This window comes from Dermacentor silvarum, chromosome 2 (assembly GCF_013339745.2).
Source record: "Dermacentor silvarum isolate Dsil-2018 chromosome 2, BIME_Dsil_1.4, whole genome shotgun sequence".
NCBI classification, from domain to species: Eukaryota; Metazoa; Arthropoda; class Arachnida; order Ixodida; family Ixodidae; genus Dermacentor; species Dermacentor silvarum.
Window position 1 is genome coordinate 90666477 of NC_051155.1, and position 24473 is coordinate 90690949.

The 24473-nt window shown below is 47.3% G+C and overlaps 2 protein-coding genes across 3 annotated transcripts in view; both read right to left on the reverse strand.

Annotated features, from left to right (window-relative positions):
• Positions 1-13610, reverse strand: part of LOC125939684 (glycogenin-2-like) — an 88322-nt gene extending 74712 nt beyond the window's left edge. For both annotated transcript variants that reach the window (XM_049661460.1, XM_037706222.2), the window contains exons 1-3: positions 13220-13610; positions 8883-9033; positions 569-613 (exon numbers count right to left, since the gene is read on the reverse strand). In XM_049661460.1, the coding sequence (XP_049517417.1) occupies positions 569-613; positions 8883-9033; positions 13220-13230 (207 nt within the window). In that variant the 5' untranslated portion in view covers positions 13231-13610. The remainder of the gene's footprint in view (positions 1-568; positions 614-8882; positions 9034-13219) is intronic.
• Positions 13611-17940: 4330 nt separating this feature from the next.
• Positions 17941-23558, reverse strand: LOC119441616 (glycogenin-2). The gene is made up of 3 exons (XM_049662816.1): positions 23246-23558; positions 18884-19133; positions 17941-18192 (listed from the first exon to the last, which is right to left on the reverse strand). The coding sequence occupies exons 1-3, from the start codon at positions 23482-23484 to the stop codon at positions 17941-17943; spliced, it is 741 nt and encodes a 246-aa protein (XP_049518773.1). The 5' UTR covers positions 23485-23558.
• Between the last annotated feature and the right edge of the window lie 915 nt (positions 23559-24473).

Sequence of the window (24473 nt, forward strand, 5' to 3'; positions counted from 1 at the left end):
GGCCGCGCGCAGCCGCCGCCAAAGTACAACGCCCCCCCCCCCCCCCCACCCCCCCCCAACCAGGCCTTACGCACGGTGGAAGACGGTACGCTTGCTGTATGTCTCCCTTGCGCGTGCGAAACCAGCCATCATCGGCTCACCCTCAGGCGCTTCACTCGCACCTACAGCAACGGCGCGGGGTCACGGTGGTTATCGCACTTGGACTTTATACGGAACATGACGGCGACGCCGATGGCTACGACGGCTGCGGAAATGCGCCCGTAGCGTCCACATAATTGTTATCACGATAAAAGTTTACTTCGCGCTCCGCTTGCGAGCTCCGCGCGGCGCACCCGACTGCAAAATTTGGCTGAGATGTTGACAGCACAGTACGCTATCAGCAGGCTGCGCTTTTTCACCATTGCCCGAGGGGTGGTTCAGAATTCTTTTAACCTGTTTACGCCACTAGATATATGCAGGCATGTGCGGCTTTCTAGAGGAAGATGAGTATGCGCACAACGATCGTCTAGATGAATGCTGGTTTCACTGTGAAAGACACGAGACACAATAACATTTGAGCAGCACTCACTGTTTTTGAGTTAAGCGTTCCAGAGGAGCCTGGACTCGAGGGGTCCTAGAATTTATTAAAAAGAAGAAAAGAACGTAAGTATGAAACAATTTGTTGCACAAGCCACCAACGATGATTGTCAAAGTCAACGGTAGCTTTCTTGTGTATTCTGCAGCATATCGCCATGCTATTCGTGAATCTTATGGGCACATCAGCATACACACGAAGTGGCAATCTCGCTGCCAACTACAATGCCAAATGATACGGCGACATTGTATATATTGTAATCTCTGCACTCTATAGTTGAAATTCTGCAAGAACTCCCACTAGGGCCGCGATTTTGTAGCGAGGCATTATGACTTATTCTACATTATGGTCTTATCACCCACCGCTCACAGCCGGCTGATCCCGTTGATAACGCGAGCGGACCGTCGCTCCGACCACTGACAAAGCGCGATAAGCGCGAAAAGGCATTGTTACCGGAAAGGCATCGCTAGAAAATACCGGCCTAGCCCTTGTATAGCGATGCTGGCTTCAACTTCATTGCAATTGCTATTTACCAATAATCAGCCGCGCTCGACGCGAAGGTGTCATAGCTATTCATCTTTACTGTTTATATTCATCATAGCTCTTCATATTTTTTGTTCATAGCTATTCATCATTTCCCTTAGCACTAAAGGCTGTGGGAGATGCTCTGAATTTATCCGCAAGCCATCGCTTCTTAGGAAAGTGGCCGCGACGTCCCAAGGAAAACGAGGCAACACATACCTGGCGCAAGAATTGACCGACACAGCTAGTCGGGGTTTGGAATCGGTTCTTTTCCCCAATAGACGACACGCATGCGGGGAAGCAAAACTATGTCGCTTGCTTATTTTGACTGAAACGATTCTAGGAATGTAAGAAGCCGACGGAAAGAACTATTATGCTCTCCAGATTTCGCAGCATCAAATTAGAAGGAAGGAAACACCCAATGAGAAACACCTAAATATTCTGTAAGATCCACAAACAGCAGTGAAGAAATGTTAATGACAACTCCCCTCTCGCTCGTTTGTTTTAGCTATGGCCATGGTGAGGTGTTCATGAATGTCAGAATAAATATTAGCTGGAACTAAATACGTGTCTGCGTGCGTAAGTGTTACAGTTTTGTTTGTGTCTAGTTTCCGCGAATGTTCATAAAATTCCTGCGGCAAATAGAAAATTAAGTCACGTGAACATATGTGAGACGTGCGGCGTGAATAGATTTAATGTCTTTAGAAGGCGCTAACGTTTTGCCCTATAAGATAGGAAGGTTCTTCGTGGGTTTTGTACCGTAAGCAGAAACGCTTATTTGATAACTATTGACTTGTGAACGTTGACTTCTCAATAACAGGGTGCTTTAACTACAGTTACAAGAAGTAAACTCCCGTTAAAATGAACTCGAAGGGACCGTGAAAATCTGTTCCTCTTAGATGTTACAATTAACAGAAGTGATCAACGAAGCTCCAGATCTACTGTTGCTGTTGCATCTAAATGTTGACGACAGACAGCCGTAATTAAAGCAGCATTTAGAAAAAAACACGCAAGGACAGATTTATTGAATTGCATCGTACAAATTATTGCTTAATGCCGTCTTATAGCTATATATATATAGTCATCTGTAAACCAAAGGTTGCTGAGATATTCGCCGTTGATCCTCACTCCTAAGCCTTACCAGTCTAAGAGCTTGAATACTTCTTCTAAGCATGCATTGGAGAAATTGTGTCTCCTTGCCTGACCCCTTTCTTGATAGGTAACTTTCTACTTTTCTTGTGGAGAACCAAGGTAGCTGTGGAATCCTTGTAGATATTTCCCAAGATATTCACGCACGCCTCTGTAATCCTTCATTACGCAACGCCGGCCTCTATGACTGCCAGTATCTCTACTGAATAAAAAGCCTTTTCATAATCTGTGAAAGCCATACAGAGATGTTTATTGTACTCCGCAGATTTCTCGATTACATGATTGATGACATGGGTGTGATCCATTATTCAATAACCCTTCCTGAAGCCAGCCTGTTCTTTCAGTTGATTAAGTGAGGTGTTGCCCTTATTCTATTGGAAATTATCTTGGTAAATATTTTATACAATAGTGAAAGCAAGCTAATGGGTCTATAATTCTTCAATTCTTTAACGTCTCCCTTCTTATATATGAGTTGGTGTTCTTCCAGCTTTCTGGTACCATTGAGGTCGTGAGGCATTGCGCAAGCTTTTCAAGTATGTTATCTTCTCCATCCTTGAATAAATCGACTCTTATTCCATCTTCTCCAGCGGCTTTTCCGTTGGTAATCTCTTTCAAGGCCCTTCTAACTTCATCGCTAGTTATAGAAGGAGTCTCTGTATCCTGTTCATCACTACTTCGAATGAAAGTGGCTTGGCTGCTCTGGGAACTGTACAGGTCAGCATAGAATTCTTCCACTCCTTTTACTATGTCATCGAAATTGCTGATGATATTACCCTGCTTATATTTCAGTGCATACCTTTTTGCCTCGTCCTAGCTATGCCAATTTTATTCTCACTGATTTCATGCTGCGTCCATAATTTACTGCTACCTCAAGCTTTTCCACGTTATAATTTCGGATATCCTTTACTTTCTTCTTGTTCATCAGTTTCGACAGTTCACCGAATTCTGACATCTCGAGTTTGACACTTTCATGCTTTGCTGTTTCTTTATTAGGTCCTTTGTTCCTTGGGAGAGCTTACCTACTGGTTGCCTTGGTTCCTTAATTACCTCCCACTTCAATTGCTGATTCTGAGATCAACCTAGTTATGATTTCATATTCATTACATCTATGTTGTCTTCATCTTCCTGTTCTAAAGCTGCATATTTGTTTGCGAGCACCAAGTTGAATTGGTCTGCTTTTACCCTTACTGCGCCTAGGTTGGCCTGTTTCTTCTTAGCTAATTTTATTCTTTCTCTCTTCAAATTGAGAGAAATCCTAGACCTCACTAACCTATGGTCACTGCACTTTACCCTACTTAACACTTCTACATTCTGCACAATGCTGGGATCGCCAAAGAGTATGAAATCTATTTCATTCCTTGTTTCTCTATTTCGGCTTTTCCAGGTCCACTTCGTGTTACTGCGCTTCCTGAAGAAGGTATTCATTATTCGGAGCCTATTCCATGCCGCAAATTCTACCAACGTCTCTCCTCTAATATTCCTACAATAGATGCTGTAGTTGCCAACTGCTTTTCCCCCACTTTTGGATTGAAGTCGCCCATGACTACAGTATAGTGAGTTTGCACCTTTCTCATCGCTAATTTAACATCTTCATAAAACCGTTCTATTTCTTCATCATCGTGACTGGAGGTTGGGGCGTAGGCTTGCACTACCTTTATTCTATACCTCCTATTTAGCATTATTACGACGACTGCTACTCTCTCATTAATGCTGTAAAATTCATCAATGTTGCCCGCTATGTCCTTATGGACTAGAAATCCTACTCCGAATTCTCTCCTATCTGGAAGACCTCTGTACCAGAGGTCGTGACCGTTATTCAGCACTGTATAAGCCTTAATATTGTCCTATTCAGAAACAATGGGTCCGAATTACATCTGATTGAGGACCTTAACCAAGAAAGTGTAAGAGTGGGGTTGAGGATTAATATTGCTGCGAAGTTACCACAACTCGAGATAGACACCCTGCCTGGAGCAGACGACAAAGAAGACGGGTTCTGTCTGGTGCTGGGGCTGTTCACCATCTTGGCTACTGTGCATATCAGTATAAATACAGTATAAATAGTACCGCCTTGTGTAGTTTTATGTAACATCTTTTTGGAGGAGGTTGCGGTTGTTCCCTCTACTCATCATGGAGCTCCACAACCACCGCCTCATCACGGTTCCGACCACGTCAGTCGGTGCAAGCACATCGTCTTCACCAGTTTCCCCTCCCGTGGCTCCCACCTACATCGTTCTGCCCCCTGCTCGTGATCCTGGCGTGTTTTCCGGCCAAGATGGGGTTGACGAAATGGCTGAACCTTTACGAACGGATCAGCGCCAGCTTTCTTTCTCTTTCTTTCTTTCTTTCTTTCTTTCTTTCTTTCTTTCTTTCTTTCTTTCTTTCTTTCTTTCTTTCTTTCTTTCTTTCTTTCTTTCTTTCTTTCTTTCTTGATGTATTTAGGACAATATAAGAATTGTCCTAGGGGGCACTGATAAAGGCAAAACATTGCCTGACTGGGCCGTGCCACCCATACAACGGCAGCAGCAGTATGACAGTACAGAACATTTTAAAGACACATGTGAAAATCAAATATAATACTTATAATAAACAGATTGATCGCACAATGCTACAGGTGGAACCCGACCATAATGCTCGCCAACGTGCTTTTTTACCTCAATGGACCACCGCGGATGTGGTTCGAGACGCACGAGGCTGACATTACAAGCTGGGACTCTTTAAAAGAGAAGATCCGCGACCACATCGACTGACAAACTGCTGAAACTTGTAATCCACAACACATGGGACGAGCTGGCTGAAGCACGGCATGTCGGTCGGCTTAACCGTCTACAATTAACACCCACTGGCAGAGCAATTCTCACCCGACTGGGATACCCCCTCGAAGATAATCCACATCAACCCTTACGCATCCCACTCTACTTTAGAGAAAGCATCTGCGTATCAAGCAGCCCACGCCACATGCACCCAGAATACCATAAACAACGACGCCACAAAAGAGCCACACACCTACAGCAACAACTAACGACACCGCACACCACTGACGTACGCTACACGGACGCCACGAAATACCCGCTGCACAACAGCTACACCCTCAGCATGGCCGACGCCCACGGCAAAGAGATAATCACAGCATACACTCGAGCTCTGAACTCCACGGCCGCGGAGGCGCTGGCTATAGCACTGACAATGACTACTGTCACTGAACCAGGCAATTGTCACCGACTCCCAACAAGCCTGCCGCAGTCACCAGAAGGGTATCATCAGCAGGGCCGCACTACAAGTGCTCATCATCAACCACTACAAGTCACCCACATCATCTGGACACCTGGACACTAGGCGGTATGAGCGAACCAAGCGACCCACGGCGCAAGCCGTGGGCACATACACCGGGCACCTCCTACCACCGCCTGTCCAGCTCGGGCAACCGAACACAGAGACAATATCCAACACATACCGAAATATTCTGAAACACCACCGGAAGAAACGCCTGCAATACCCGGCACCACACTGCAAGTTCTACCGCGAACTGGCCACCACCTGGCGCCGCTTACAGACCAACATGTACCAGCACGGCACTCTACTACATGGAATACATCCGGGAGTCTACATGGAGCTGGTGGACCGTCCTCGCACGCCCAGACCAGCTCCGTGTCATCTACCGTCTGGCTTAACACCCTGGAAGGCCGTGCTGTCCAACCCGACCCAACAGGGCTGCGAGGGCAGCTGACGCCCACGGCTTCCTGGACTGAGGTAGCCGGCCAGAACAAATGCAACAACCGCTTCAATAAACGTTTATTGAATCAATCAATTTCAAGAACCCTTTTCTTGGAACCGCAGATATTAGTTGCAGAAGTGCGCGATATTCAAGCTTTAATTTAGTCTATAACACGTATATTTCTAGCGCTGATTAGGACGTATAAGAAAACCCAGAGCGACAGTTTTATCATCGGTCCTATTTCGAGCTAAAAATCTCCGTGTCATGGATCACCGACTAGCCCGAACGAACGCTTTGTTTTTTCTATTCTTGCCTATAAGCACTAATACGAAAAAAAAAACCAACAAGATTCATGAGCCTAACATTATTTGTAAGCTTCCGCGCCCAAATCGAATTTGATTTCCGAGACACTGCTTTGAAATTATTGGTTGCTGATAAGAAACACACTGCGACTGTGGGCGCGCGCTTCTTCTGTTATGGCGAAACCAGTGCGGGTTCCGTGTTACGAAAGCCCATTCAACAAATGCGCATTACGTTCTTGAAATGTCCGCTTCCTATTTCGTTTCACTTCGAACAGATATTTAGGAAGAAATCGCATGGAGTATATAGCGCAATTCAGAACTTGTTCATGATTATAAACAAAACACAGCGCTAACAGAAGGGACGAAGAATGAAAAGGACAACACTCCTTAGTCCCTATAGAGTTCGCGCAGTGCTTTTTTTTTTTACAGCCCCGAACATAATCCAACTAGCCCAATTTGCAGTTCTAATTCAGATCTTGTCGGTGGGCCAGTTGGTGCATCTTAATTGCAGCGTGAAGCGCGCAACACAAGCACATTATAGAGCGCGCAAAAAGTTGAACGCCGAAGAAAGCGCCATTTTGTCTACAACCACAAACACTACCATCAGTCCTTTGTTTCCCGTTGCGCTGGGCGCATCATCATGAATGGCCAACTAGCCCGGTCTCGCACCTTGCGTCCTATAATCGTGGTCATTCCTCCGTCATTACATCTTAATCGTGCCGTCATTCAATCGTGATTATATGGCGCATTTGTAATGCCATTGTCCTCATATATACAGTCGTCATTGTACAGTTGTCATACGGTCGCCGTCACGCCAACGTCGGCATTCACTCGTCATCATCACAGTGTCCGCCTGCCGTGGTCATCGCGTTGTCATTATAGTACTATATACCTTGTTCACTTCAGAATTGCCATAGCACCATCCGCTGCGCCAGTGTACGTTTGTGAAGACGGCGAGCGTTCGAACCGGAGATCTGGGAGCGTTTAACGAGAACGGCATAAGACATCCTTTGCACTCAAATATTACGGAGGAAGCAGGACCTTCGGACCACCAAGATATTCGGAAAGAGCGGGAGCGAGAAGGTCTAGCCAAACACAACAGCTGACGCTTAAGCATTCGCGGAACACACTCGTAACAATCGTCTGAGATATCTAGATTGTACATAACTATGGGCAGGTTCCACATTTTTAGACTGCACTATGTTCGGGATGGGCTCGCATTTTTTGGAATGCACATATTCACGGTATCGGCCACATTTTCAGACTGCACGAACCCAATGGCAAAGACACACATTACTAGGCTGTAATACCTTAGGGATGGGCCAACGTTTTAGAGTGCACAGACCACGACAATAGCCCACATTATTAGACTGCATTGCTTGCAGGATCGGAACACATTTTCAGACTGCACATAACCTCGGAAACGGCTTTATACTGCACGACCTTCACGATTAGCGCGCATGTTTTGACTGCACAATATTCAGGATCGGCCAAAGAAAAAGGCTAGAAACACGTACCTGATACAGAGAAGTGGGGGGTAATTCGCCAAGACTGCAATGATTGGCTAATAGGCTTTTAATTTATTAACTTTGGGGAATGTGTTGCAATAGAGAAATTGAAGCTACGCAGTATACATAGTGACGTCACGTTTGCTTAGCTGGGACCATTTAGGCTATAGCACTATTTTCGAGATATCTGCCGCCAAAACTCAGCTAAAAAGTACAGCGGCCTCCCAGTGAAGCTTGTTCCAAAACGTTGTCTGTAAGTCCAATTGATTTCGTTGTGATGGCACCCTGCCGACGCCAAGTGGCGTAGAGTAGCAGGCACGGGACGGCAGGAAACAGTGTGTGGCGTGCGGGGAGCGCGCAACAACGATGAGTGAGTGAAGTTAATAGGCGGAGAAAGCCGCGTGCGGTGCGGCGGGACGGAACGCAGACGGCTTGCGTGTGCGCGTGCGCCGAGGATTTCCCAAAATAAAGAGCGTACTTGACATCGTAGTACGTTTTAAGCACATTCCGATATATCGTGCCAATGGTGTTTGCTTGTCGAGATAATCGACCTGAACAGGCCGAAATTGTGGTGTATACGCACTCCGCAGTTATTTCAACATCTGCTCGAACTATATGTATAAAAAATAAAAATAACGCACGCGGTATAAAAGCCTTTACGATATCCGTTAAAAAAGATCACCGAAGTTTCGCTTACGAAACGTATATGATTTGCACGCTTAAAAATACGCGAGTTAATGGGCTCGACCGAATTCCCGACTGGTGGTAAAACAAATCTGTCGCACTGTGCTATGATTACTATACCTCCGATGGCGAAAGGCCGTCTATTGACTTTGCATTTGGACGAGCGCTGTTTTCATTTTTCATGACCGAGTTGAATGTCAGCGCTCGCGTCAGCGTGTTTTTTTTTTTTTTTTTGGCCCACTATAGTCGCGTTTAGTGCCTTGTCCAGAGCGACATCAGGCAGCACGGTATAGTCGAACGATGCCATTCGTGCACAGAAATATCGCCTTGCGGTGTAGAGCTCGGCAAAGGCTCAGTTCTTCGGCGTAAAAGCCGCGAACCGCATCGGACAGCGCCCCTTTTGTTGAGGCGTATAAAGCGAGGTCTCTCACCGTGGTGTCGGCTGGCACCGGGGCGGCTGGCTCCTCCCGGTAGAGCGGCGTGCAGATCTCGTCGCGACAGACGATTCCCGGCTTGCGGCCTTCGTCGCCGCACGGGTGTCGCGCCAGCTTGGGCTGCACGTGGCGGCTGAACACGTCCCACCTGCGGTGGACGACGCCGTGCGTCATAGGTGAACTGTAAATTGTTGCTCGCTTATAATGGGACGCAAGAGAGGATATGGTCAGTTAGTTGAGACATTAGTTAGGATATTAGTCAGTCTAGAATGACGCATTATTATCATAAAGGTCCCAACACCCTCATTGTGTAAGTTTCCTATACTCAACACTTCACCTCGTGGCTCGAGGAAGGGGATGGCAGCGCCGCCCCTCGACAGAAGCGGTCACTGCACCCCAACACCACTATGTTATAAGTGCCATACCAGAACTGAAGTCTCGAGGCCCCCAGGCAGAAACAGCATGCCGCAAATGGAACCAAGAAATCAAAAACTTGTGCGCTTCACTCGGTCCCAGAATAGAATTTCTCACCACTGGGGATGACCTCAATCAAGACAGCTTCAATGACATCCACTACACCGAGGCAACAGGAAACTATGTGAGCACCCTACTAGCCCAAAAAATAGCTCCTTTTTTAGGAAACAACAAACACGAACACACAATCACATCACAAAACCGCAGACGACCCAAGGGTACAGACCAGATGACAGTGAGGTCACTGTTGAAAGCAATGTCCACAGCACTTGGCCAGTTAAGTCAAACGAGACGCCACTGAGGAAATGTATCATTAAAGCTAAACTAAAACTCTTAACACTAACCTCACAAACACAAAAAGACAGCAGAACAGAACACAATCAACAGGCTACTCAAGAGGAAGACAGCAATGCTTGGCTGAACACGAAGACGATTGTAAACCAAACTGAAGAGGATCAAGTTAGCCAAGACAACACGCAGGAGCTCAGCCCCCATACAAAATCCAAGCAAGTTTCCCTGCACCCAAAAAGAAAACGCAAAAAAGTAAAATCGGGAGACAAACAAAAGAACTTATCCATCTGCCTACTAAACATGCAAGGCGGCAGCAGACTGAAATGGGAAGAAGTACAGCGTCAAATCAGCCAGCAAAAAATTGATTTATACGCACTTACTGAAACGCACCTCAGAGATGATGAAGAACCCAATATACACAACGGGTTAGAGTGGTACGGACAAAATAGAAAAAGGGGCACTAAACGTGGAGGAGGGGTTGGATTCTTTGCACAAACCACCCAGAATATCTGTACTAGAGAGGACCAAAACGCTTGCCAAGAACACATGTGGATTAAACTAGAAATAGAAAAACGCAAGATATATCTATGTGCGATATACATGGCTACATCAACTGAAGAAGAAGAATGGAATAGAAAAATATATGAATGCATCACTAAGGATATCCAGCAAAAATACAGCGGACATCCTATTTTCCTCCTGGGCGACTTCAACTGTCACATAATGGAGCTTGAAGGCAAAGAAAAGGATGCAACGGGCTTCCGCAACCTTGTGGAAAAATGTCACTTATCCATAGCAAACCTAGACCCACACTGCCAAGGCACGTACACATGGACACGCCACACTCAAAAATCAGCCATTGACTATGTATTATACAACAATCAGGCCACCATGCAACACATCCAAATAAAATCAATGCACATTGATGAAGACAAAACAGACAGCTGTGGTAGCGACCATAACAGAATTAAAATACTTCTAGATACCACTACACCTCGCACACAAAAGAAAAAGACAACATGCACAACAAGGCACTGGAAGACGAGAGACAAAGACAAACTTGAAGAGTTCGCATCACAACTAGAAGAAAAAATAGAAAACACAAAAACCTATGAAGAGTTCATCGAACAATGCCTACAAATGGCAGACAAAACTCTTGGCAAGACAAAAGGGATGATCCAAACAAGACCAACACCATGATTTGATAAGGAAGTGAAAGAAGCAATATCAAAACGCAAAAGCCTATCCAGACTACACCGCCATACAAGTGAGAAGGACATTACGGCAAAAGCCAACGCATGGCAAGCCTACTTAAACCAGAAACAAAAGGTGAAACACTTGGTGGCCGAAAAAGTTGACACCACTTTCAAGCAACAAGAAAGCGACATAATAAAGGAACGAAAGCACTACAGTCAAAGGTTCTGGATGTATATAAACTCCCTACAACCAAAAGAGACCACATCGAAAACAACTGCTTTGCACACAACCTCGGGACTAGTCTTGACAACACGAGAAGAGATGGAAACATACCTGACATCACACTTCACAACACTCCAAGACAACCCACAAAAGCACGTACCACAGGACACAAACACAGCCATTGACAAGATGAACAGGAGGAAGCAAGAACATAGTATACTGAACCCAATATCCACAACAGAGCTGAAACGACGCATCAGTGACCTTAAAAACCAAAAAGCAACAGGCCCCGACGATATCCCCAACGAATTTTTAAAAGCACTAAAGACAAAAGCAAGAGAAACACTACGACACTACTTCAACAACATCCTTGAATCGGGCCAAATCCCACCAGCATGGAAAGAGGCAAAAGTGACCCTCATACACAAGGGCAAAGGAAAACCACTTGAACAACTGAATGCCTACCGCCCAATATCTATAATAAGCAATGTCCAAAAACTATTCAGCGCAACCCTAAACCGAAGACTACAAAAGATATGTGAATCAAATAACATATTCCCAGAATCTCAAAATGGCTTCAGACCAAACCGCAGGACAAGTGACCATATATTCACGCTGACCCAAGCTCTAGAAATGAAAAATAAGGAAAAATCTACGCTCTATCTGGCTTTCCTAGACATGGAAAAAGCCTATGACGGTGTCCCCCACTCGAGGCTTTGGCAAAAACTACAGGGCATCGGATTAGAATGTAAAAGCATAGACCTCCTCAAGGAACTATACACGTGTTGCACAGCAGTGTACAAACTACACGAACTTAGCTCGAAGAAAGTCCAGCAAAAGATAGGACTAAAACAAGGATGTCCCTTGTCCCCAACACTATTTAATATATACATCACACAACTACTCCAAACATTAGACAACGAGGGACCAGGACTCCGAATGTCCACGATAACAACTGACGGGCAGGAGGAATACACCAAGATCTCATGCCTGGCATTCGCCGATGATATTGTGCTGTTAGCAGAATCAGCAGCTGACCTCCAACACCAGCTTGACATCTGCTCCCGAGTTGCAGGAAACGACCAACTAAGGTTCAACACTGAAAAAACGCAGTGGTTGGGAATAAACATAAACAACACTGGCAACGAATTCACCCTCCAAGGGAACCTCATCAAAAAAACATCTGAATACAAATACCTCGGCGTAACACTCTGTGACCAACCAAATTATCTATATCATCACCAAAACGCCTTAGTCAAAAAATCAAATCGCCTCAAAGGCAACATCTGGAACTTGGCCAGGCACTCGTACAACCCTTACACTGTGGGACGCACACTATGGAAGGCAATAGCTGTACCAGCGACAACGTACGCAGATGACGCGCTGGCCTACTCCAGCGAAACCATAAAATGCCTGGAGCGCCATCAAATAGAACTGGGCCGCTGGCTGCTGGGGGGTAGCATGGCTACAGCTAATGCAGCAGTAAGCGGGGAAATGAGCTGGTCCTCGTACGAGGCAAAGGAAGCGAGATCCAAACTACAATACGCCGGCAGACTAAAATTCATGGCAAACACAAGCTACAGTCGCAGAATATACCTACACCTAAGATACAAAAACATCAAGACGGATTGGATACGGAAATACACATCCCTAAACACAAAATACAACCAAAACTCCAAACACCACGGAACTAAAACAGAGACAGAGTGGCGCAAGGCAGTCATCAAAGAAATCAATGAAGCCGAAACATCAATATGGCGCACGGCAGTAGCAAAGAAACAAAGCCTGGCACTCTATCACCAACACAAGCTGGAACCGTGCCCATCAACACACTATCGAGGAGACAGAGGCAGCGCCCTACTGTTTCAAGCCCGCACCGGCGCTCTCCTCACAAACCAACGCCGCCACGAACTATTCGGCGTGGATCCGACGTGTCACTTATGTGGTGCGCAAGTGGAAACCCTCCTCCACGTCTTACAGCAATGCCCGAGACTTCCCACAGACCCCCGATCGTGTACCCTGGCCGAGAGCCTGGCGTTGACCGGTAACACCGAGGAGGAGCGAGCTGCACGCGCCGAAGCCACGAAGACCCGGCTAGAGCAGTGGGAACGTCAGGGCAGGTGCAAACAGTTCTTTGACATTCCACTTACAGCCACCTCATCACAGCAACAGTGAACCCTGGCTGCGGCTGGTTACCGATGCAGGCCACGCCAAATGCGCGACCCTCTGCCGTCTCCAGCTGATCGCGACCGACGAAGCGGCAACACGGTTGGATGGGACGCGGGGGACGCGCCCACCAGATCCCGGCATGGCTAGTGGATCGGATTGTGCTGACTTTGGTGATGTCCGAGACGACTGGTGAACAGTGAACCGGACCAACCAGACGGCCTCAAAGACTGTGACTACTAGTGCACTGTACAGTGACGAACTGTGTTTTATGTTTTTCCTCTCTTTACTTTATACGCCTCACTTTATTTCCTTTCTTGTTTTTCTACATATCCTGTGGCGTTTGACAAACGCCTGCCCTGCGTCAAAAGGGATCAGGACCACACACTCACTTACTTACTTACTTACTTACTTACTTACTTACTTACACTGCGCTTCAATGACACCACACGACGATTCTTAAGAAGCCTAACAACTTCTTGAGTCAAGGAGCGGCGCTATGCTCAACTCGGTCTAATGAAGAGCTTCGAGTCGAGGATCATTTGAGAATATGAGAGGATAAGTTGGTTAATTTCGCGGTAATACGTTGATTTCAGAGGAGAAAATGAAGGCAAAAAAATATTTCACATCTCGAATTTCGCGTCGGAACCCCACCGCCAGTACGTCACGGTGATGTCACGGGTTTCGAAGCATTTCTTCGTACTCGGGCAGTTGTGGCTCAATAAAAGTACTTGAAGCTTGTCCACGTCAGTCTCTCTTTCCCTTTTAGAATACAACGTAGTCCATCGTTATCGATAAAAAATTATCTAGGCCCGGAGAGGTGACGTCGAAGTCCATGACCTCACAATGAGCTGGTGCGGGAACTTCAAGGTGGCGTCGCTCCCAGTCCTTTTATCTTTGCGTCTTTTGTCGCTGACCAAGCGTCTTCTCGGGGTAAGAGTGGTGATTTTGTTGTTGCAGACAGGTAATTTACTAAAGCACTTCAATTTATTCATATATTCAGTGTCCTTTCAAGGGCCAATAATGAGAAGCACAATGTTTGCTTTATTCTGGTGAGAGTTTTTCAAGCATCGATTTGCGTTTATCTGACGGTAGAGTGTTGATGATTAGTGGAGATACGAAGGGCAAGACCTCTGGGCTGTCAATTCTGCACTCGCGTCGGCGTTGATTAACCGAGCCGCCGGCCTCGGCTTGCTTCTACATAGATGAACCAATAGGCCTCGCTTCATCATTCGCTATGGAATGTACGACGCTCCGAACAGACGACAGTGCGAGTTTGCTCACTTGTCTTCCGCTCCTTACTCGAACGCATCTCGCATTTGTTTCACTGCTTGCCGGCGGCGCCAGGCGATGGGAACAATAAAGCTCTAATTTCTTGAGATTTTTCTAGAAAGCAGCCCCGGTACGGGTTAATACGAGGGCAGGGATATCGCAGTATTTTCGCATGTATGCGCCCTTTCTTGTTAAGCGCAAGCTTCTCTAAACTCGTTGAATGTTAATACTATTCGGAACCTATTAAGGAAACACTATGGTTTTGCGTTAACACGTCGTGTCACAGCGGGTGCGACTCACTCTGAGTGCACATTTAATTTTTTTTCGGGTTCAGCACAGTGTGCCACAGTTTCCGAAATTGCTTGTGGTGTTTAAATTATTGTGAGTTACCTTATACGAACTATATGGCGAACTACCTCCACCTTTTGTTTGTGACGTCTAGAAGCACAGGAAAAAAAGAAAGGGAAGGAAGAAATAAGTCTGTCATTAATAGGCTAATGCATGAAACTTAACCTCGTAACTTCGTCCAAACAAGAGCTCCTTGACTCGACTATACGCCGATGCTAAATTAAGGTCAGTCCAATCAAGGCCAATTAAGGCAAGCGACTTGAGGGGTCGCTTTATCCACTTCAGCGCCATCGAACAGGCGCCCTCCACATATGCGTATCTTCGAAGGCACTCATGTCTGACTCATGAGCGCCTAGTTATGAATTTTTTTTTTGCAAAGGCAACGACGATATGTCCATCGAATCTTTATGTACGTGGGAAATATGTGAAGCCTGGCTGACACAAATAATGGGTATTTCAGTATATTTTAGTATGACGGGGACTTAGTAAAATGGGTATTTTAGTAAAAGCCCCCACCTCGAGACGACGTTCTGTTACGCACTGGCTGCCCGCCGCTGGGTCACGTAAGCAGAACATCGCCTCCAGGGGTGCGGCTTACTTGGCACCGGGAACATAAGACAGGGATGGAAATAAGTGAGCAGGAATACGGCACATTGAATACACGTCCGTCATGTTTCGGCATTTCTACAGCCGAATGTTTAGTCTACCGTGTCGTAAAATGGGCCAAATTGTTCTTACTATAATCACTATTGCCCAGTTTGAGGATATTAACCCTAAGCAAAGACTTCCCCGGTACAGGTCGGCAATCCAGGTGCGCAGAATGCGCGCCACAGCTTACCACATCTGCAGGTGTTGCGGGTGGTGCTGGCAGTCCGGGGAAGGGCGCACCTGTGCCTTGGACCAGTCGTAAACCTGAGTCCAGGGCTTGTCGGCGCCCCAGAAGTGCACGATCTTGGCGTCAGACGCGCCGAACTTGAGGTACGCGCGGTCGAAGAACGGACGACCCGCCGAGCCCTGTTTTCAGGAAGGCCCAAAGCACACAGCGCGCTGTGTACTTACTGGATGAACCCCATATGTTCAGCTGCATGATTTGCTTGTACAGTCCTTTCCGAAGTTTCTATATCAGTGCGCACTTGACAAAAGGGGTGCAGGATTGCTTTATAGGCTATCATAAGCAACGCAAGAATTTGATAGACTAATTTGATCTTTAACGGGTTTATTCAAGTCTTTAGTCTAGAAGACCTCGCTACCGAATGCTGCAATTCAGCGCGTGTATACCGTACTTCCTCAGACGTTTGGCTGTCCATAAGAAAATGCAGGTACCCGATGTCCTTATGAAAATATCCCTGTTTTCAAGGTTATTTGTGATTGGGCTTTTTGGAGAAGCAAGAAACTTGATCACACAGCTCAGGCCGGCGCGCATAGCTAGCCGAGTCCTATATATCTATTTCTTTACCCGTGCATTGGAGCGTCGTTTGCGGCTTCTGCGGCTTCACAGACCCTAGCATTATGACGTTGATATAGCATAGCTATTTTTGTAGTTCGCATGCGCTAGACACGCGCGCGCGACGCCGGCCTGTGTAGCAGTTCTGTCAGCACGCGAACTCTGAGATCGGGCAGCACGTGCTGCCGTACTAGACGCGTTCCCCAGCAGTTCGAGCGTAGTCACACGTCAACGCTTAGCGCCCGGCACCCACGATGCGCTTACGCACTTACTCCGTGCTCTCCTATAAGCGCAAATTGCTATCTTCTTCGCGTCAAATACGACGTAAAGCATTAAATCATCACCACTGTGTCGCCCGCACGTGTTATACCACGTAATTCCTACCTCGTGACCGGCTGAATGTCACCCTGAGTGAGTTCAAACATGTGATTCGGCTCGGTATCACGCTGGCAGAACTTTCAAACTTCGGGCGTGCCCGAGGGTTCCCCAGTCGACTGGCACTAACGTGGTAATTACGAGCAGCACAGCCGTTGCCGGACTTGACCCGAACATTGACATCTATAGTGGGTTGTAGGAAGCAAACATCGAATGCTTTGGAAGGTAGACGCGTTAAGCTAGCTGTTTCAAGACATCCCAACTATAATGATTGAACGGCCTCCGTAGAGAACAAGAAAATCGCTGGGCCTTGTTAAATATGATGCTGGAATGTACCATACTGCTAACTTGGAGAATCAAAACCCTGTGCAATTGCAGAAATTGTTGTGGACGGCTGTGAATATATGATCGAGCAGACTTTTACTTTTTTGCCTCCTTGTTCGACTTCACAAAAAAAAAAAATCCGCCTCCATTCCACCTTTGAAAGTAGATGCACAGCGAAGCTGGAGCGGGCGTTACGCAAGTACCACCACCCCAACTGACGTTAGACGACGTTATACAAGCACCATTACGGCAAGCGACGCACGTCATGCGCTCACGCCCATGTTAGGAAGTGCAGCATACATCACCATTCTTACAGGCCGTCCGCCAAGCGCAACTTATTCACCAAATGTTTAAAGGATATTGAGTCAGAAAATGCGCGAAGTACAAATTACACAGAAGCTGCAGAGATGATAGTCGGATTGCTATCTGAATATACGAGAAAACAGATCTGTTACGCGGGAAATGAAAGACAAAGCCGTTTTCCAGCTGCCGCTTCAGGTCTGTCTGAGCGGCCGCGGCCGCTAGGCGGCGTTACCGTGAGCACAGGATAATTCCTCATTCTTGTAGGCTCTCCGCCTAGCAGAAGTGCGTTATTGAACTAATTGAATGTGTCAGAGCAAAATCCGTCAGAAAATTCCTCAAGTACGACTTAAACACAACCTACAGACCTGACAGCATCGGATTGTAATTCGAATATCGGAGAAAACATAATTCTGTTACGCGGAAACTCAAACCAATTTTCCAGCTGCCGTTTCTTGGGTGTGTACTCAACGAAACATCCCGACCAACTAGAGGCTTAGAGGTTCGCTGTAAAATATTTAAAGATAAACGAGAACATGTTAATGTCATGATATTGCTTTATTTTGCTACCATATAGTCATTCTTCTCACCACCTGATCTTGACACTCTCTGACGGCCAGATACTGTCAATACGGTCTCCGACTATGACACTTCCTCTTTGTATTTCATATCTGTCAAAGCTTTTAACCACATTGAAGCAATAAACTTGTAAGCTAAAAGAAACAACGCAGCGCAACGGCGTGCCCGTGGCAAGAGAGAAGCGCTTGCCTGCAGGTTGTAGGTGAAGGGTAGCCGCAGCGACAAATCCTTCCTCCAACGCTGGCCAAATACTTCGTTGAGCAAACCGCGGTCGACGCCGTCGAAGCTGGCCGTCTCTCTGGCCGCCTTCATCACCTGTGGTCAGGACAGTGCACGGTGAACAGTCGTGCATAACTAATCCTGCAGGCGCATTAACACCACCCGCCTGCACTTCACTAAAGTTTAACGCTGCGGTTGGCAATAATTTTTCTCGAGAGGCCGCAAGAATCACTGGGACTGTCCTGCAGGGTAGCTCATATTTGCCGAAGCACTATTTCCTGTATATTTTACAGTCGCCCCAAAGCCTATATTCTCGATATATTGGCTGACCGTCACTCGTAGTAAATGCATTTGCGTTCTGTAATTGTTTGTTCGTCTGTTTTTGGACATACAGTAACTGACGGTGCATCACCAATATTCTTTACTACGTTTTAGCTACTTTATAAATCCTATAAATTGTTGCATATCATGTTCTATAACGGTGTATAATAATTACATAATTTGCATAAATATATCCTTTAAACTTTATTTGACTTTGTTTTTGTCACGCCTGTATTTACTTTACTAGCTCAGCACTGATTCTAGTATGTACATTGGACATGCTTCAGATTAGGATCTTCCCCTGGCGGTACTTTCTGCCTTTGGACCTCTATACAGCACTTAAGAACCCCGTGTTTGTCGGCTGTCCCTTACGAACATAATTAGCTTCACCTCACATTTCTGTGCAACGCTCACTTAAAGGTCTCCAGTGACTGTGCGAGGCTCAGAGGCAACACGGAGTGCTTACCAGGCCATGCGTCTTCTCGGAGGGCTCGAAGACGAAGACACCCGTGTCGAAAAGGTCGGGCCAACCCCTCAGAGGCACAGCGGAAAATTCGCGCCTCCGGAACAGCTCGTCGCAGTTGGCCAGCACCAGGGTGTCGGCGTCCAGGAAGACACCCTTGCTGAGGTGCAGCAGCCGCCACACGTGCAGCTTTGTGTAGGAGCACGCCACCCCGTCGGCCTCCCGAGTGGGGCAGCCCAGGGGATCCCGGCCCCTGCAAGGTATCGAATTTAGAAGGGGCTTGTTTGTCGCGCTGCATAGCGGTGGTTATGTGCGCTACGGACTATGCACGGACACAGAGAAACATATGCGTAGTCTTCTTCATTGCATAGTTTTGAAACTTCATATATCCGACAATGCCATAATATCTGCAGACTTCCGTCTGTTCCCATAAATAAAATAGGGTTATTGGATATCTTTCCTTGGCTACCGTTTTGCATGGTTGGGCGCCGGTGGCTGGGTATCTCGCCGGAGAAAAAAGGGAAACGTGCGATCCTCTGAAGTCCGATGAGGGGAGAGTGCTCGCTGATTGGTCCTCGCCAGCGCGTTCGTCACGAATGACATCACACAGGAAAGATGACGCCAGCATCGAAGGCCGGAGAGGGCAGCAAAGTCAGCGGAGCAGCGCTGTGCGGCGTGTCCGATTAGATCGGGCTTTCACGCAACCTCGAAGGCTCGCGCGTGAAACACGGCCATGATGCAAGTGTCAAGATGGGTAGCAAGCTGTGGTATAAAAGTTACAAACAGGGAGAAGGTATCTGGCATAGCGCAGCAAAACACGGACACAAGGAGAAACGACAGACGGACACAAGGGCTTGTGTCCGTCTGTCGTTTCTTCTTGTGTCTCTGACGCTATGCCGGATACCATTCCATGATGACCGACCAATAAGCCCAAATCGCCACCCTCGTCAACTTCATTTCTAGTACAACGGGCTATTTATTTTCAATATGTTCCTGGGGATAAGGTGCTTTAGAAAGGCTGGCCAACGTTTCGAAAGGGGCGCTTTTCTTCATCAAGGGCGGCCTTATCATCCTCGGCAGGTTAGTTTTAACAGCTTAGTAGAGTGACGTCACATGCGGTTGTCGGAGGCCAAGCAAGTACTCTATGATATCAATGCTTAAGAAAGATATTTCCAACTTGTGTATTCTTAAGTGTACGTGTGATTCATTTCATCTGTGCGCATCGTAAGATTGTTCGAAACATCCACGTGTTGTTTTGTAGATCTCGTGCGAGACGTCTACAGTTACTTCAACTCAAGTCCTATAAGGGTGGACCGAGTGGACACGTTGAAGAAATTTCAGGCTCTTATTGAACTGAATAACCACAAACGTATTCATTCAAGTCAAACAAGGTGGTTCTCATTACTTGCTGCAGTTGACCACTTTCTGGAGCCGTATCAAGCCTTCGAAGCATATTTTGGATCTACGGCTTCCACAGACAGGCCATCTCTTTCGGCATCTCCGGGTTTCTCAAAGTCATGTGCCACACAAATAATCTCGAGGGTTATTTGATGCGCTACTGCATAGAAGAAACCACATTATAGTAAAAATAATAAACGCAGAATTTGGGGCGTCAAAATTTGAGTGCAGATATTGCGTTAAAAGATATTGATTTCTCTTGATTTTTCGCGGCGAAATCTACTAGAGTCAAACCTCGATATAACGAAGTTGGATCTACAGAGAAAAACTGTTAAATCGCGAATTTTATTGATTCGAGGTTTTAAAGTTTTAGCATTAAACACAACTTCACAATTTCGCAGAGTATACTTGGTGGGTAGTATCTTGTTAGTAAGCACTTATAAACAAATCGCAAGGAGGTCGGGTCATAATAGCCCGGCTATGGGCGCCCCCGCGCGTGCATTTTAGATCGCGCCGAGAGCAGTGCATCGACGTGGCTCAGGGCATCCGAGATTTATATGTGTTGCGTCGCGCGGCACCTTAAATCTTGGACGCTATAGTTGAAAGCGCTTAGCACCGGCAGCGGACGCCCGCACATTAAAAACAAAGGTGTAAGAATATACGGATATTGGCCCTGAACAAAAAAAAATTGTCGCAGTTTCACCCGGAAGGCGAATCATCAAATGCGATAGCAAATTAGTATTTATAACAGCTGTATAAACTTGGACATGCAGCAGCACCAGCAACGCGCAGAACTGTTGTCGACACCGTCGGCGTTTTGCCCGCGTTCGCAAGGAACGCGCGCGGCGTTTTTATATAAATACGTATTTGGTGCCGCAGCTCAACGTCGCCTCCCCTCCCTCCCTCCCGTTCCTCCACATCCTTTCGCGCGACGGAAGAAGCCGCGTTTGCTCTCTCTCTCTCTCTCTCTCTCTCTCTCTCTCTATATATATATATATATATATATATATGTATATGAAAAGGAGGAAAGAGACGCTTAATTGTGTACTTTCTAATTAAATGGTAAGGAAAAGTGTGTACTTTCTAATTGTATTGTTTACTTATGTTAAATAAACTTTCAAACTTCCAATTCTGCAGCCCTTCAGCACGGCGCAGAACGCGCGTGTGCCCTCCGACGTGCGCTCGCTCCCCGTGAAAGCGCGCGTCCCTCGCGCCCTCTCACTCGCACATACAGCGTCCGGAGCGCGGCGACGATTTCATCGCCGTTGACGTCATACGCAACCTCACGGCGACGGCGACGCCGACGGCAGAAATCCTCTTTGGAGTGTCCATATAATTGCTATCGCAATTAAAAGCCGGCAGATCCCACGTCCTGTGGGAGTCGATGTTATGCGAAGCAGTGTGCGGGGAGCCTACCAAGTTAACGAAGCGACCATGAGAGCACCAAGATATAGGGGACTCTTTCATGACCTACATGACATGCATGTCATGACATTCATGTCATGAGTCCTCAGGAGTCCTTTCAGCTACACCTTAGAGACCTTAAGGCAAAAGCCATAGTCATGCCCATGACTATGACTTCTACCACTACCCTTAAGTGTTTCCTTCACTTTGTGCCCACGTCCGAACCCATTCCAGTGGTTGAGTGATAATGTTTTTTTCGCTGAGTCATTACCATTTTTGCTGAATCATGCTCATGACTATGACTTCTACCACCATCCTTTAGTGTTTCCTTAACTTAGTACCCACGTCCGAACGTCCACACCCAAAGGCCGTAGTTCATTTAAACCCACAGAACGCAACGCTACAACACATTCGCAGATCGCCCACCCTGTCAGGCACGTCTAGCAAAGGACACTGGCTCTTTGCGGTGTTGCTTACAACCGACGCAACGCGGATCGGCGTTTTGTGGCATTCTATCCTAAAGCATGCACGCACGCTACACATCAATTTGCATTAGAACAAATATTGCACCGTTCTCAAAAACATCGCAAGTCCTATAGCCGGCCTGAACACGCTAGCACAAAGCATGGAAACCGAGATGATATTTCCAGATCCTTATGAGAGTAAAGGTCGCCGCTTCTGTCCAACGGACTCTTTCTCTGGACGCGGCAGGCTGTATGCCGTTGTCAGGCTGCGTTCAAGCCATTGCTTCTGCGCCGGCTACATTTCGGACTGACTACTAGCTGCTACTATGCAGCACAGTCCGGCAACGCTCATGGCCGGCAGCACTCTTGACAATATTCCTGGGAACGAGTTTACTCAAACTTTTGAGAACGACTAAGTTGAATCGTTTGGCGAAAAGTTAAACAACACACTTGAAAAATAAGAACATAATAATACCTGTAATGAATTAGTTACCATTTAATTAAAATATGTTCGCGGCTACCAGCGAGAGTACCCACTCGCGACAGAAACGCAATGGAATGAGTTCAGCAGTCATTCGCTTGCACAAGTCATTTTCGTTTAACATTATACATGTTCCTGTGTGGTAGCCTATTAACCACAATAGATGTAAATGAAATTAGGCGGAAATGACATTAAACCTACTCGTGTGACAGGGGTATAAGTGGACGTGCACCACATAGCAGGAAGGACACTGGACTAATTTCCTGCCCAGCCTGGCATTTCTGGTGACCTCTACAAGCATAGCAGTCAATGCATGACATACGCTACTTCTTCGCTCAAGCGCTCCGCTTCCGTTACCCAGGATATATATGGCCGTCGGCTTCTGTAGTTGCCTGATCACCCGAGGCCTGCGCACAGATTATGAGAAACGCCGCGCTTGTTCGCCGATAGCTTATACGGTCAACCGGGGGTGCCAGGGAATAAGGAGCGACGCTTCGCGCGTCCGCTGTTTTCTTCGTGACACCATTTAGCAATATGCTTGCATAACGCCACGAACGGATCACGTAGGCCTCCGTTAGCTGAGGAGTTAGTGGCCTGTTCCTCGAGTGGCATATATACCTGAGCAACGTGACCTGTTCGATGTCGTCGAAGGCCTGAGCCAGCAGGTGTCGCATGACGGCCCCCACGTCGCGCGTCACGAGCACGGTGAGCTTGTAGCGGGTGCGGGCTTCTCGCAGCGAGTAGCCCAGCACAAGGGCACCGAACGCGTACGTGTCGTCCGTGGCCAGCGTCACCCACGACTCCTGTAGGTCCTTCGCGGCCTGGTCGGGCGGCGGCGGCGGACAGCACGACTCCATGGCCACTCACAGTTCTTCTTGTCCGTTTCTCGAGTCCCTAGCTGGCACGTGCGAGGTTCACGACCGTTCGCGCCTGTCAACGCCAGTGTCGTCTACATTCGTACTAGAAAGTGAAAAAGAAGAAAAATAAATGCTGGCAAGTTTATATGGGAGCGTTTTTTAATATGTTTTTTTTTTCAGCGTTGGCTACCCAATTTTTACCCGTTCTCTGTAGTGTCGACTCTTTAGGTTATACCATAGCCTCCTATATTTTTTAATGCCCGCGCAGTGGAGCGGCGGAGGCCGTCCGCTGCCCTCCCCCTTCCTCCTCGATTTACGCCTGCCTTCTCCGCAAGAGGCGCTCGCACCCCACACCCCATACGCACCCCATACGACAGGAACGCGATCTCCGCCTCGCGTTCCTGCCGACGCGAGCGGCGTCGCTTGACGCGTTTCGATCTTGGACGCAAGAGGGTATAAATACGGGTCCACCACTCGTGCTGTCAAGAGTCCGACGAACGCCGTAGGCGCGCTTGCTGTTTTCGCTGTTGCCGAGTTCGCTTGCTTTAGGGGCACAATTAAGTTCGCCCAATAAATTCTATTATTGCGATAGCAATTATATGGACACTCAAAAGCAGATTTCTGCCGTCGGCGTCGCCGTCGCCGTGAGGTTCCGTATGACGTAAATGCAGATGAAATCGTCGCCGCGCGCCGAACGCTGTATGTGCGAGTGAAAGGGCTCGAGGGGCGCGCGCTCTCACGGGGAGTGAACGCACGGCGGAGAACAAACGCGCGTTCTGCGCCATGCTCCCTTAAGGACTGCAGTACTAGGCGTCTCTTTCCTCCTTTACAATCACCATATATGTAGTAGTAGTAGTAGTAGAGGTTTAGGGTGGGAAAAGATGCGTATTTCTGCAGCCCTTATAGGGAGCACGGCTCAGCATCTGGGGGGAGGGGTATGGGGGGAGAAAGAGGGAAATAGTGGGAGAAGGGGGAAGGGAGAGGGCAGT

What these genes read in the sequence shown, in the direction of transcription:
- LOC119441616 (XM_049662816.1), bottom strand. Translation starts at nt 23,484, where the DNA reads ATGGAGTCGTGCTGTCCGCCGCCGCCGCCCGACCAGGCCGCGAAGGAC. An exon ending in GAACAGGTCACGTTGCTCAG is followed by an intron (nt 19,134 to 23,245) that starts GTATATATGCCA and finishes GATACCTTGCAG; the next exon opens with GGGCCGGGATCCCCTGGGCT. An exon ending in CCGAGAAGACGCATGGCCTG is followed by an intron (nt 18,193 to 18,883) that starts GTAAGCACTCCG and finishes TCCTGACCACAG; the next exon opens with GTGATGAAGGCGGCCAGAGA.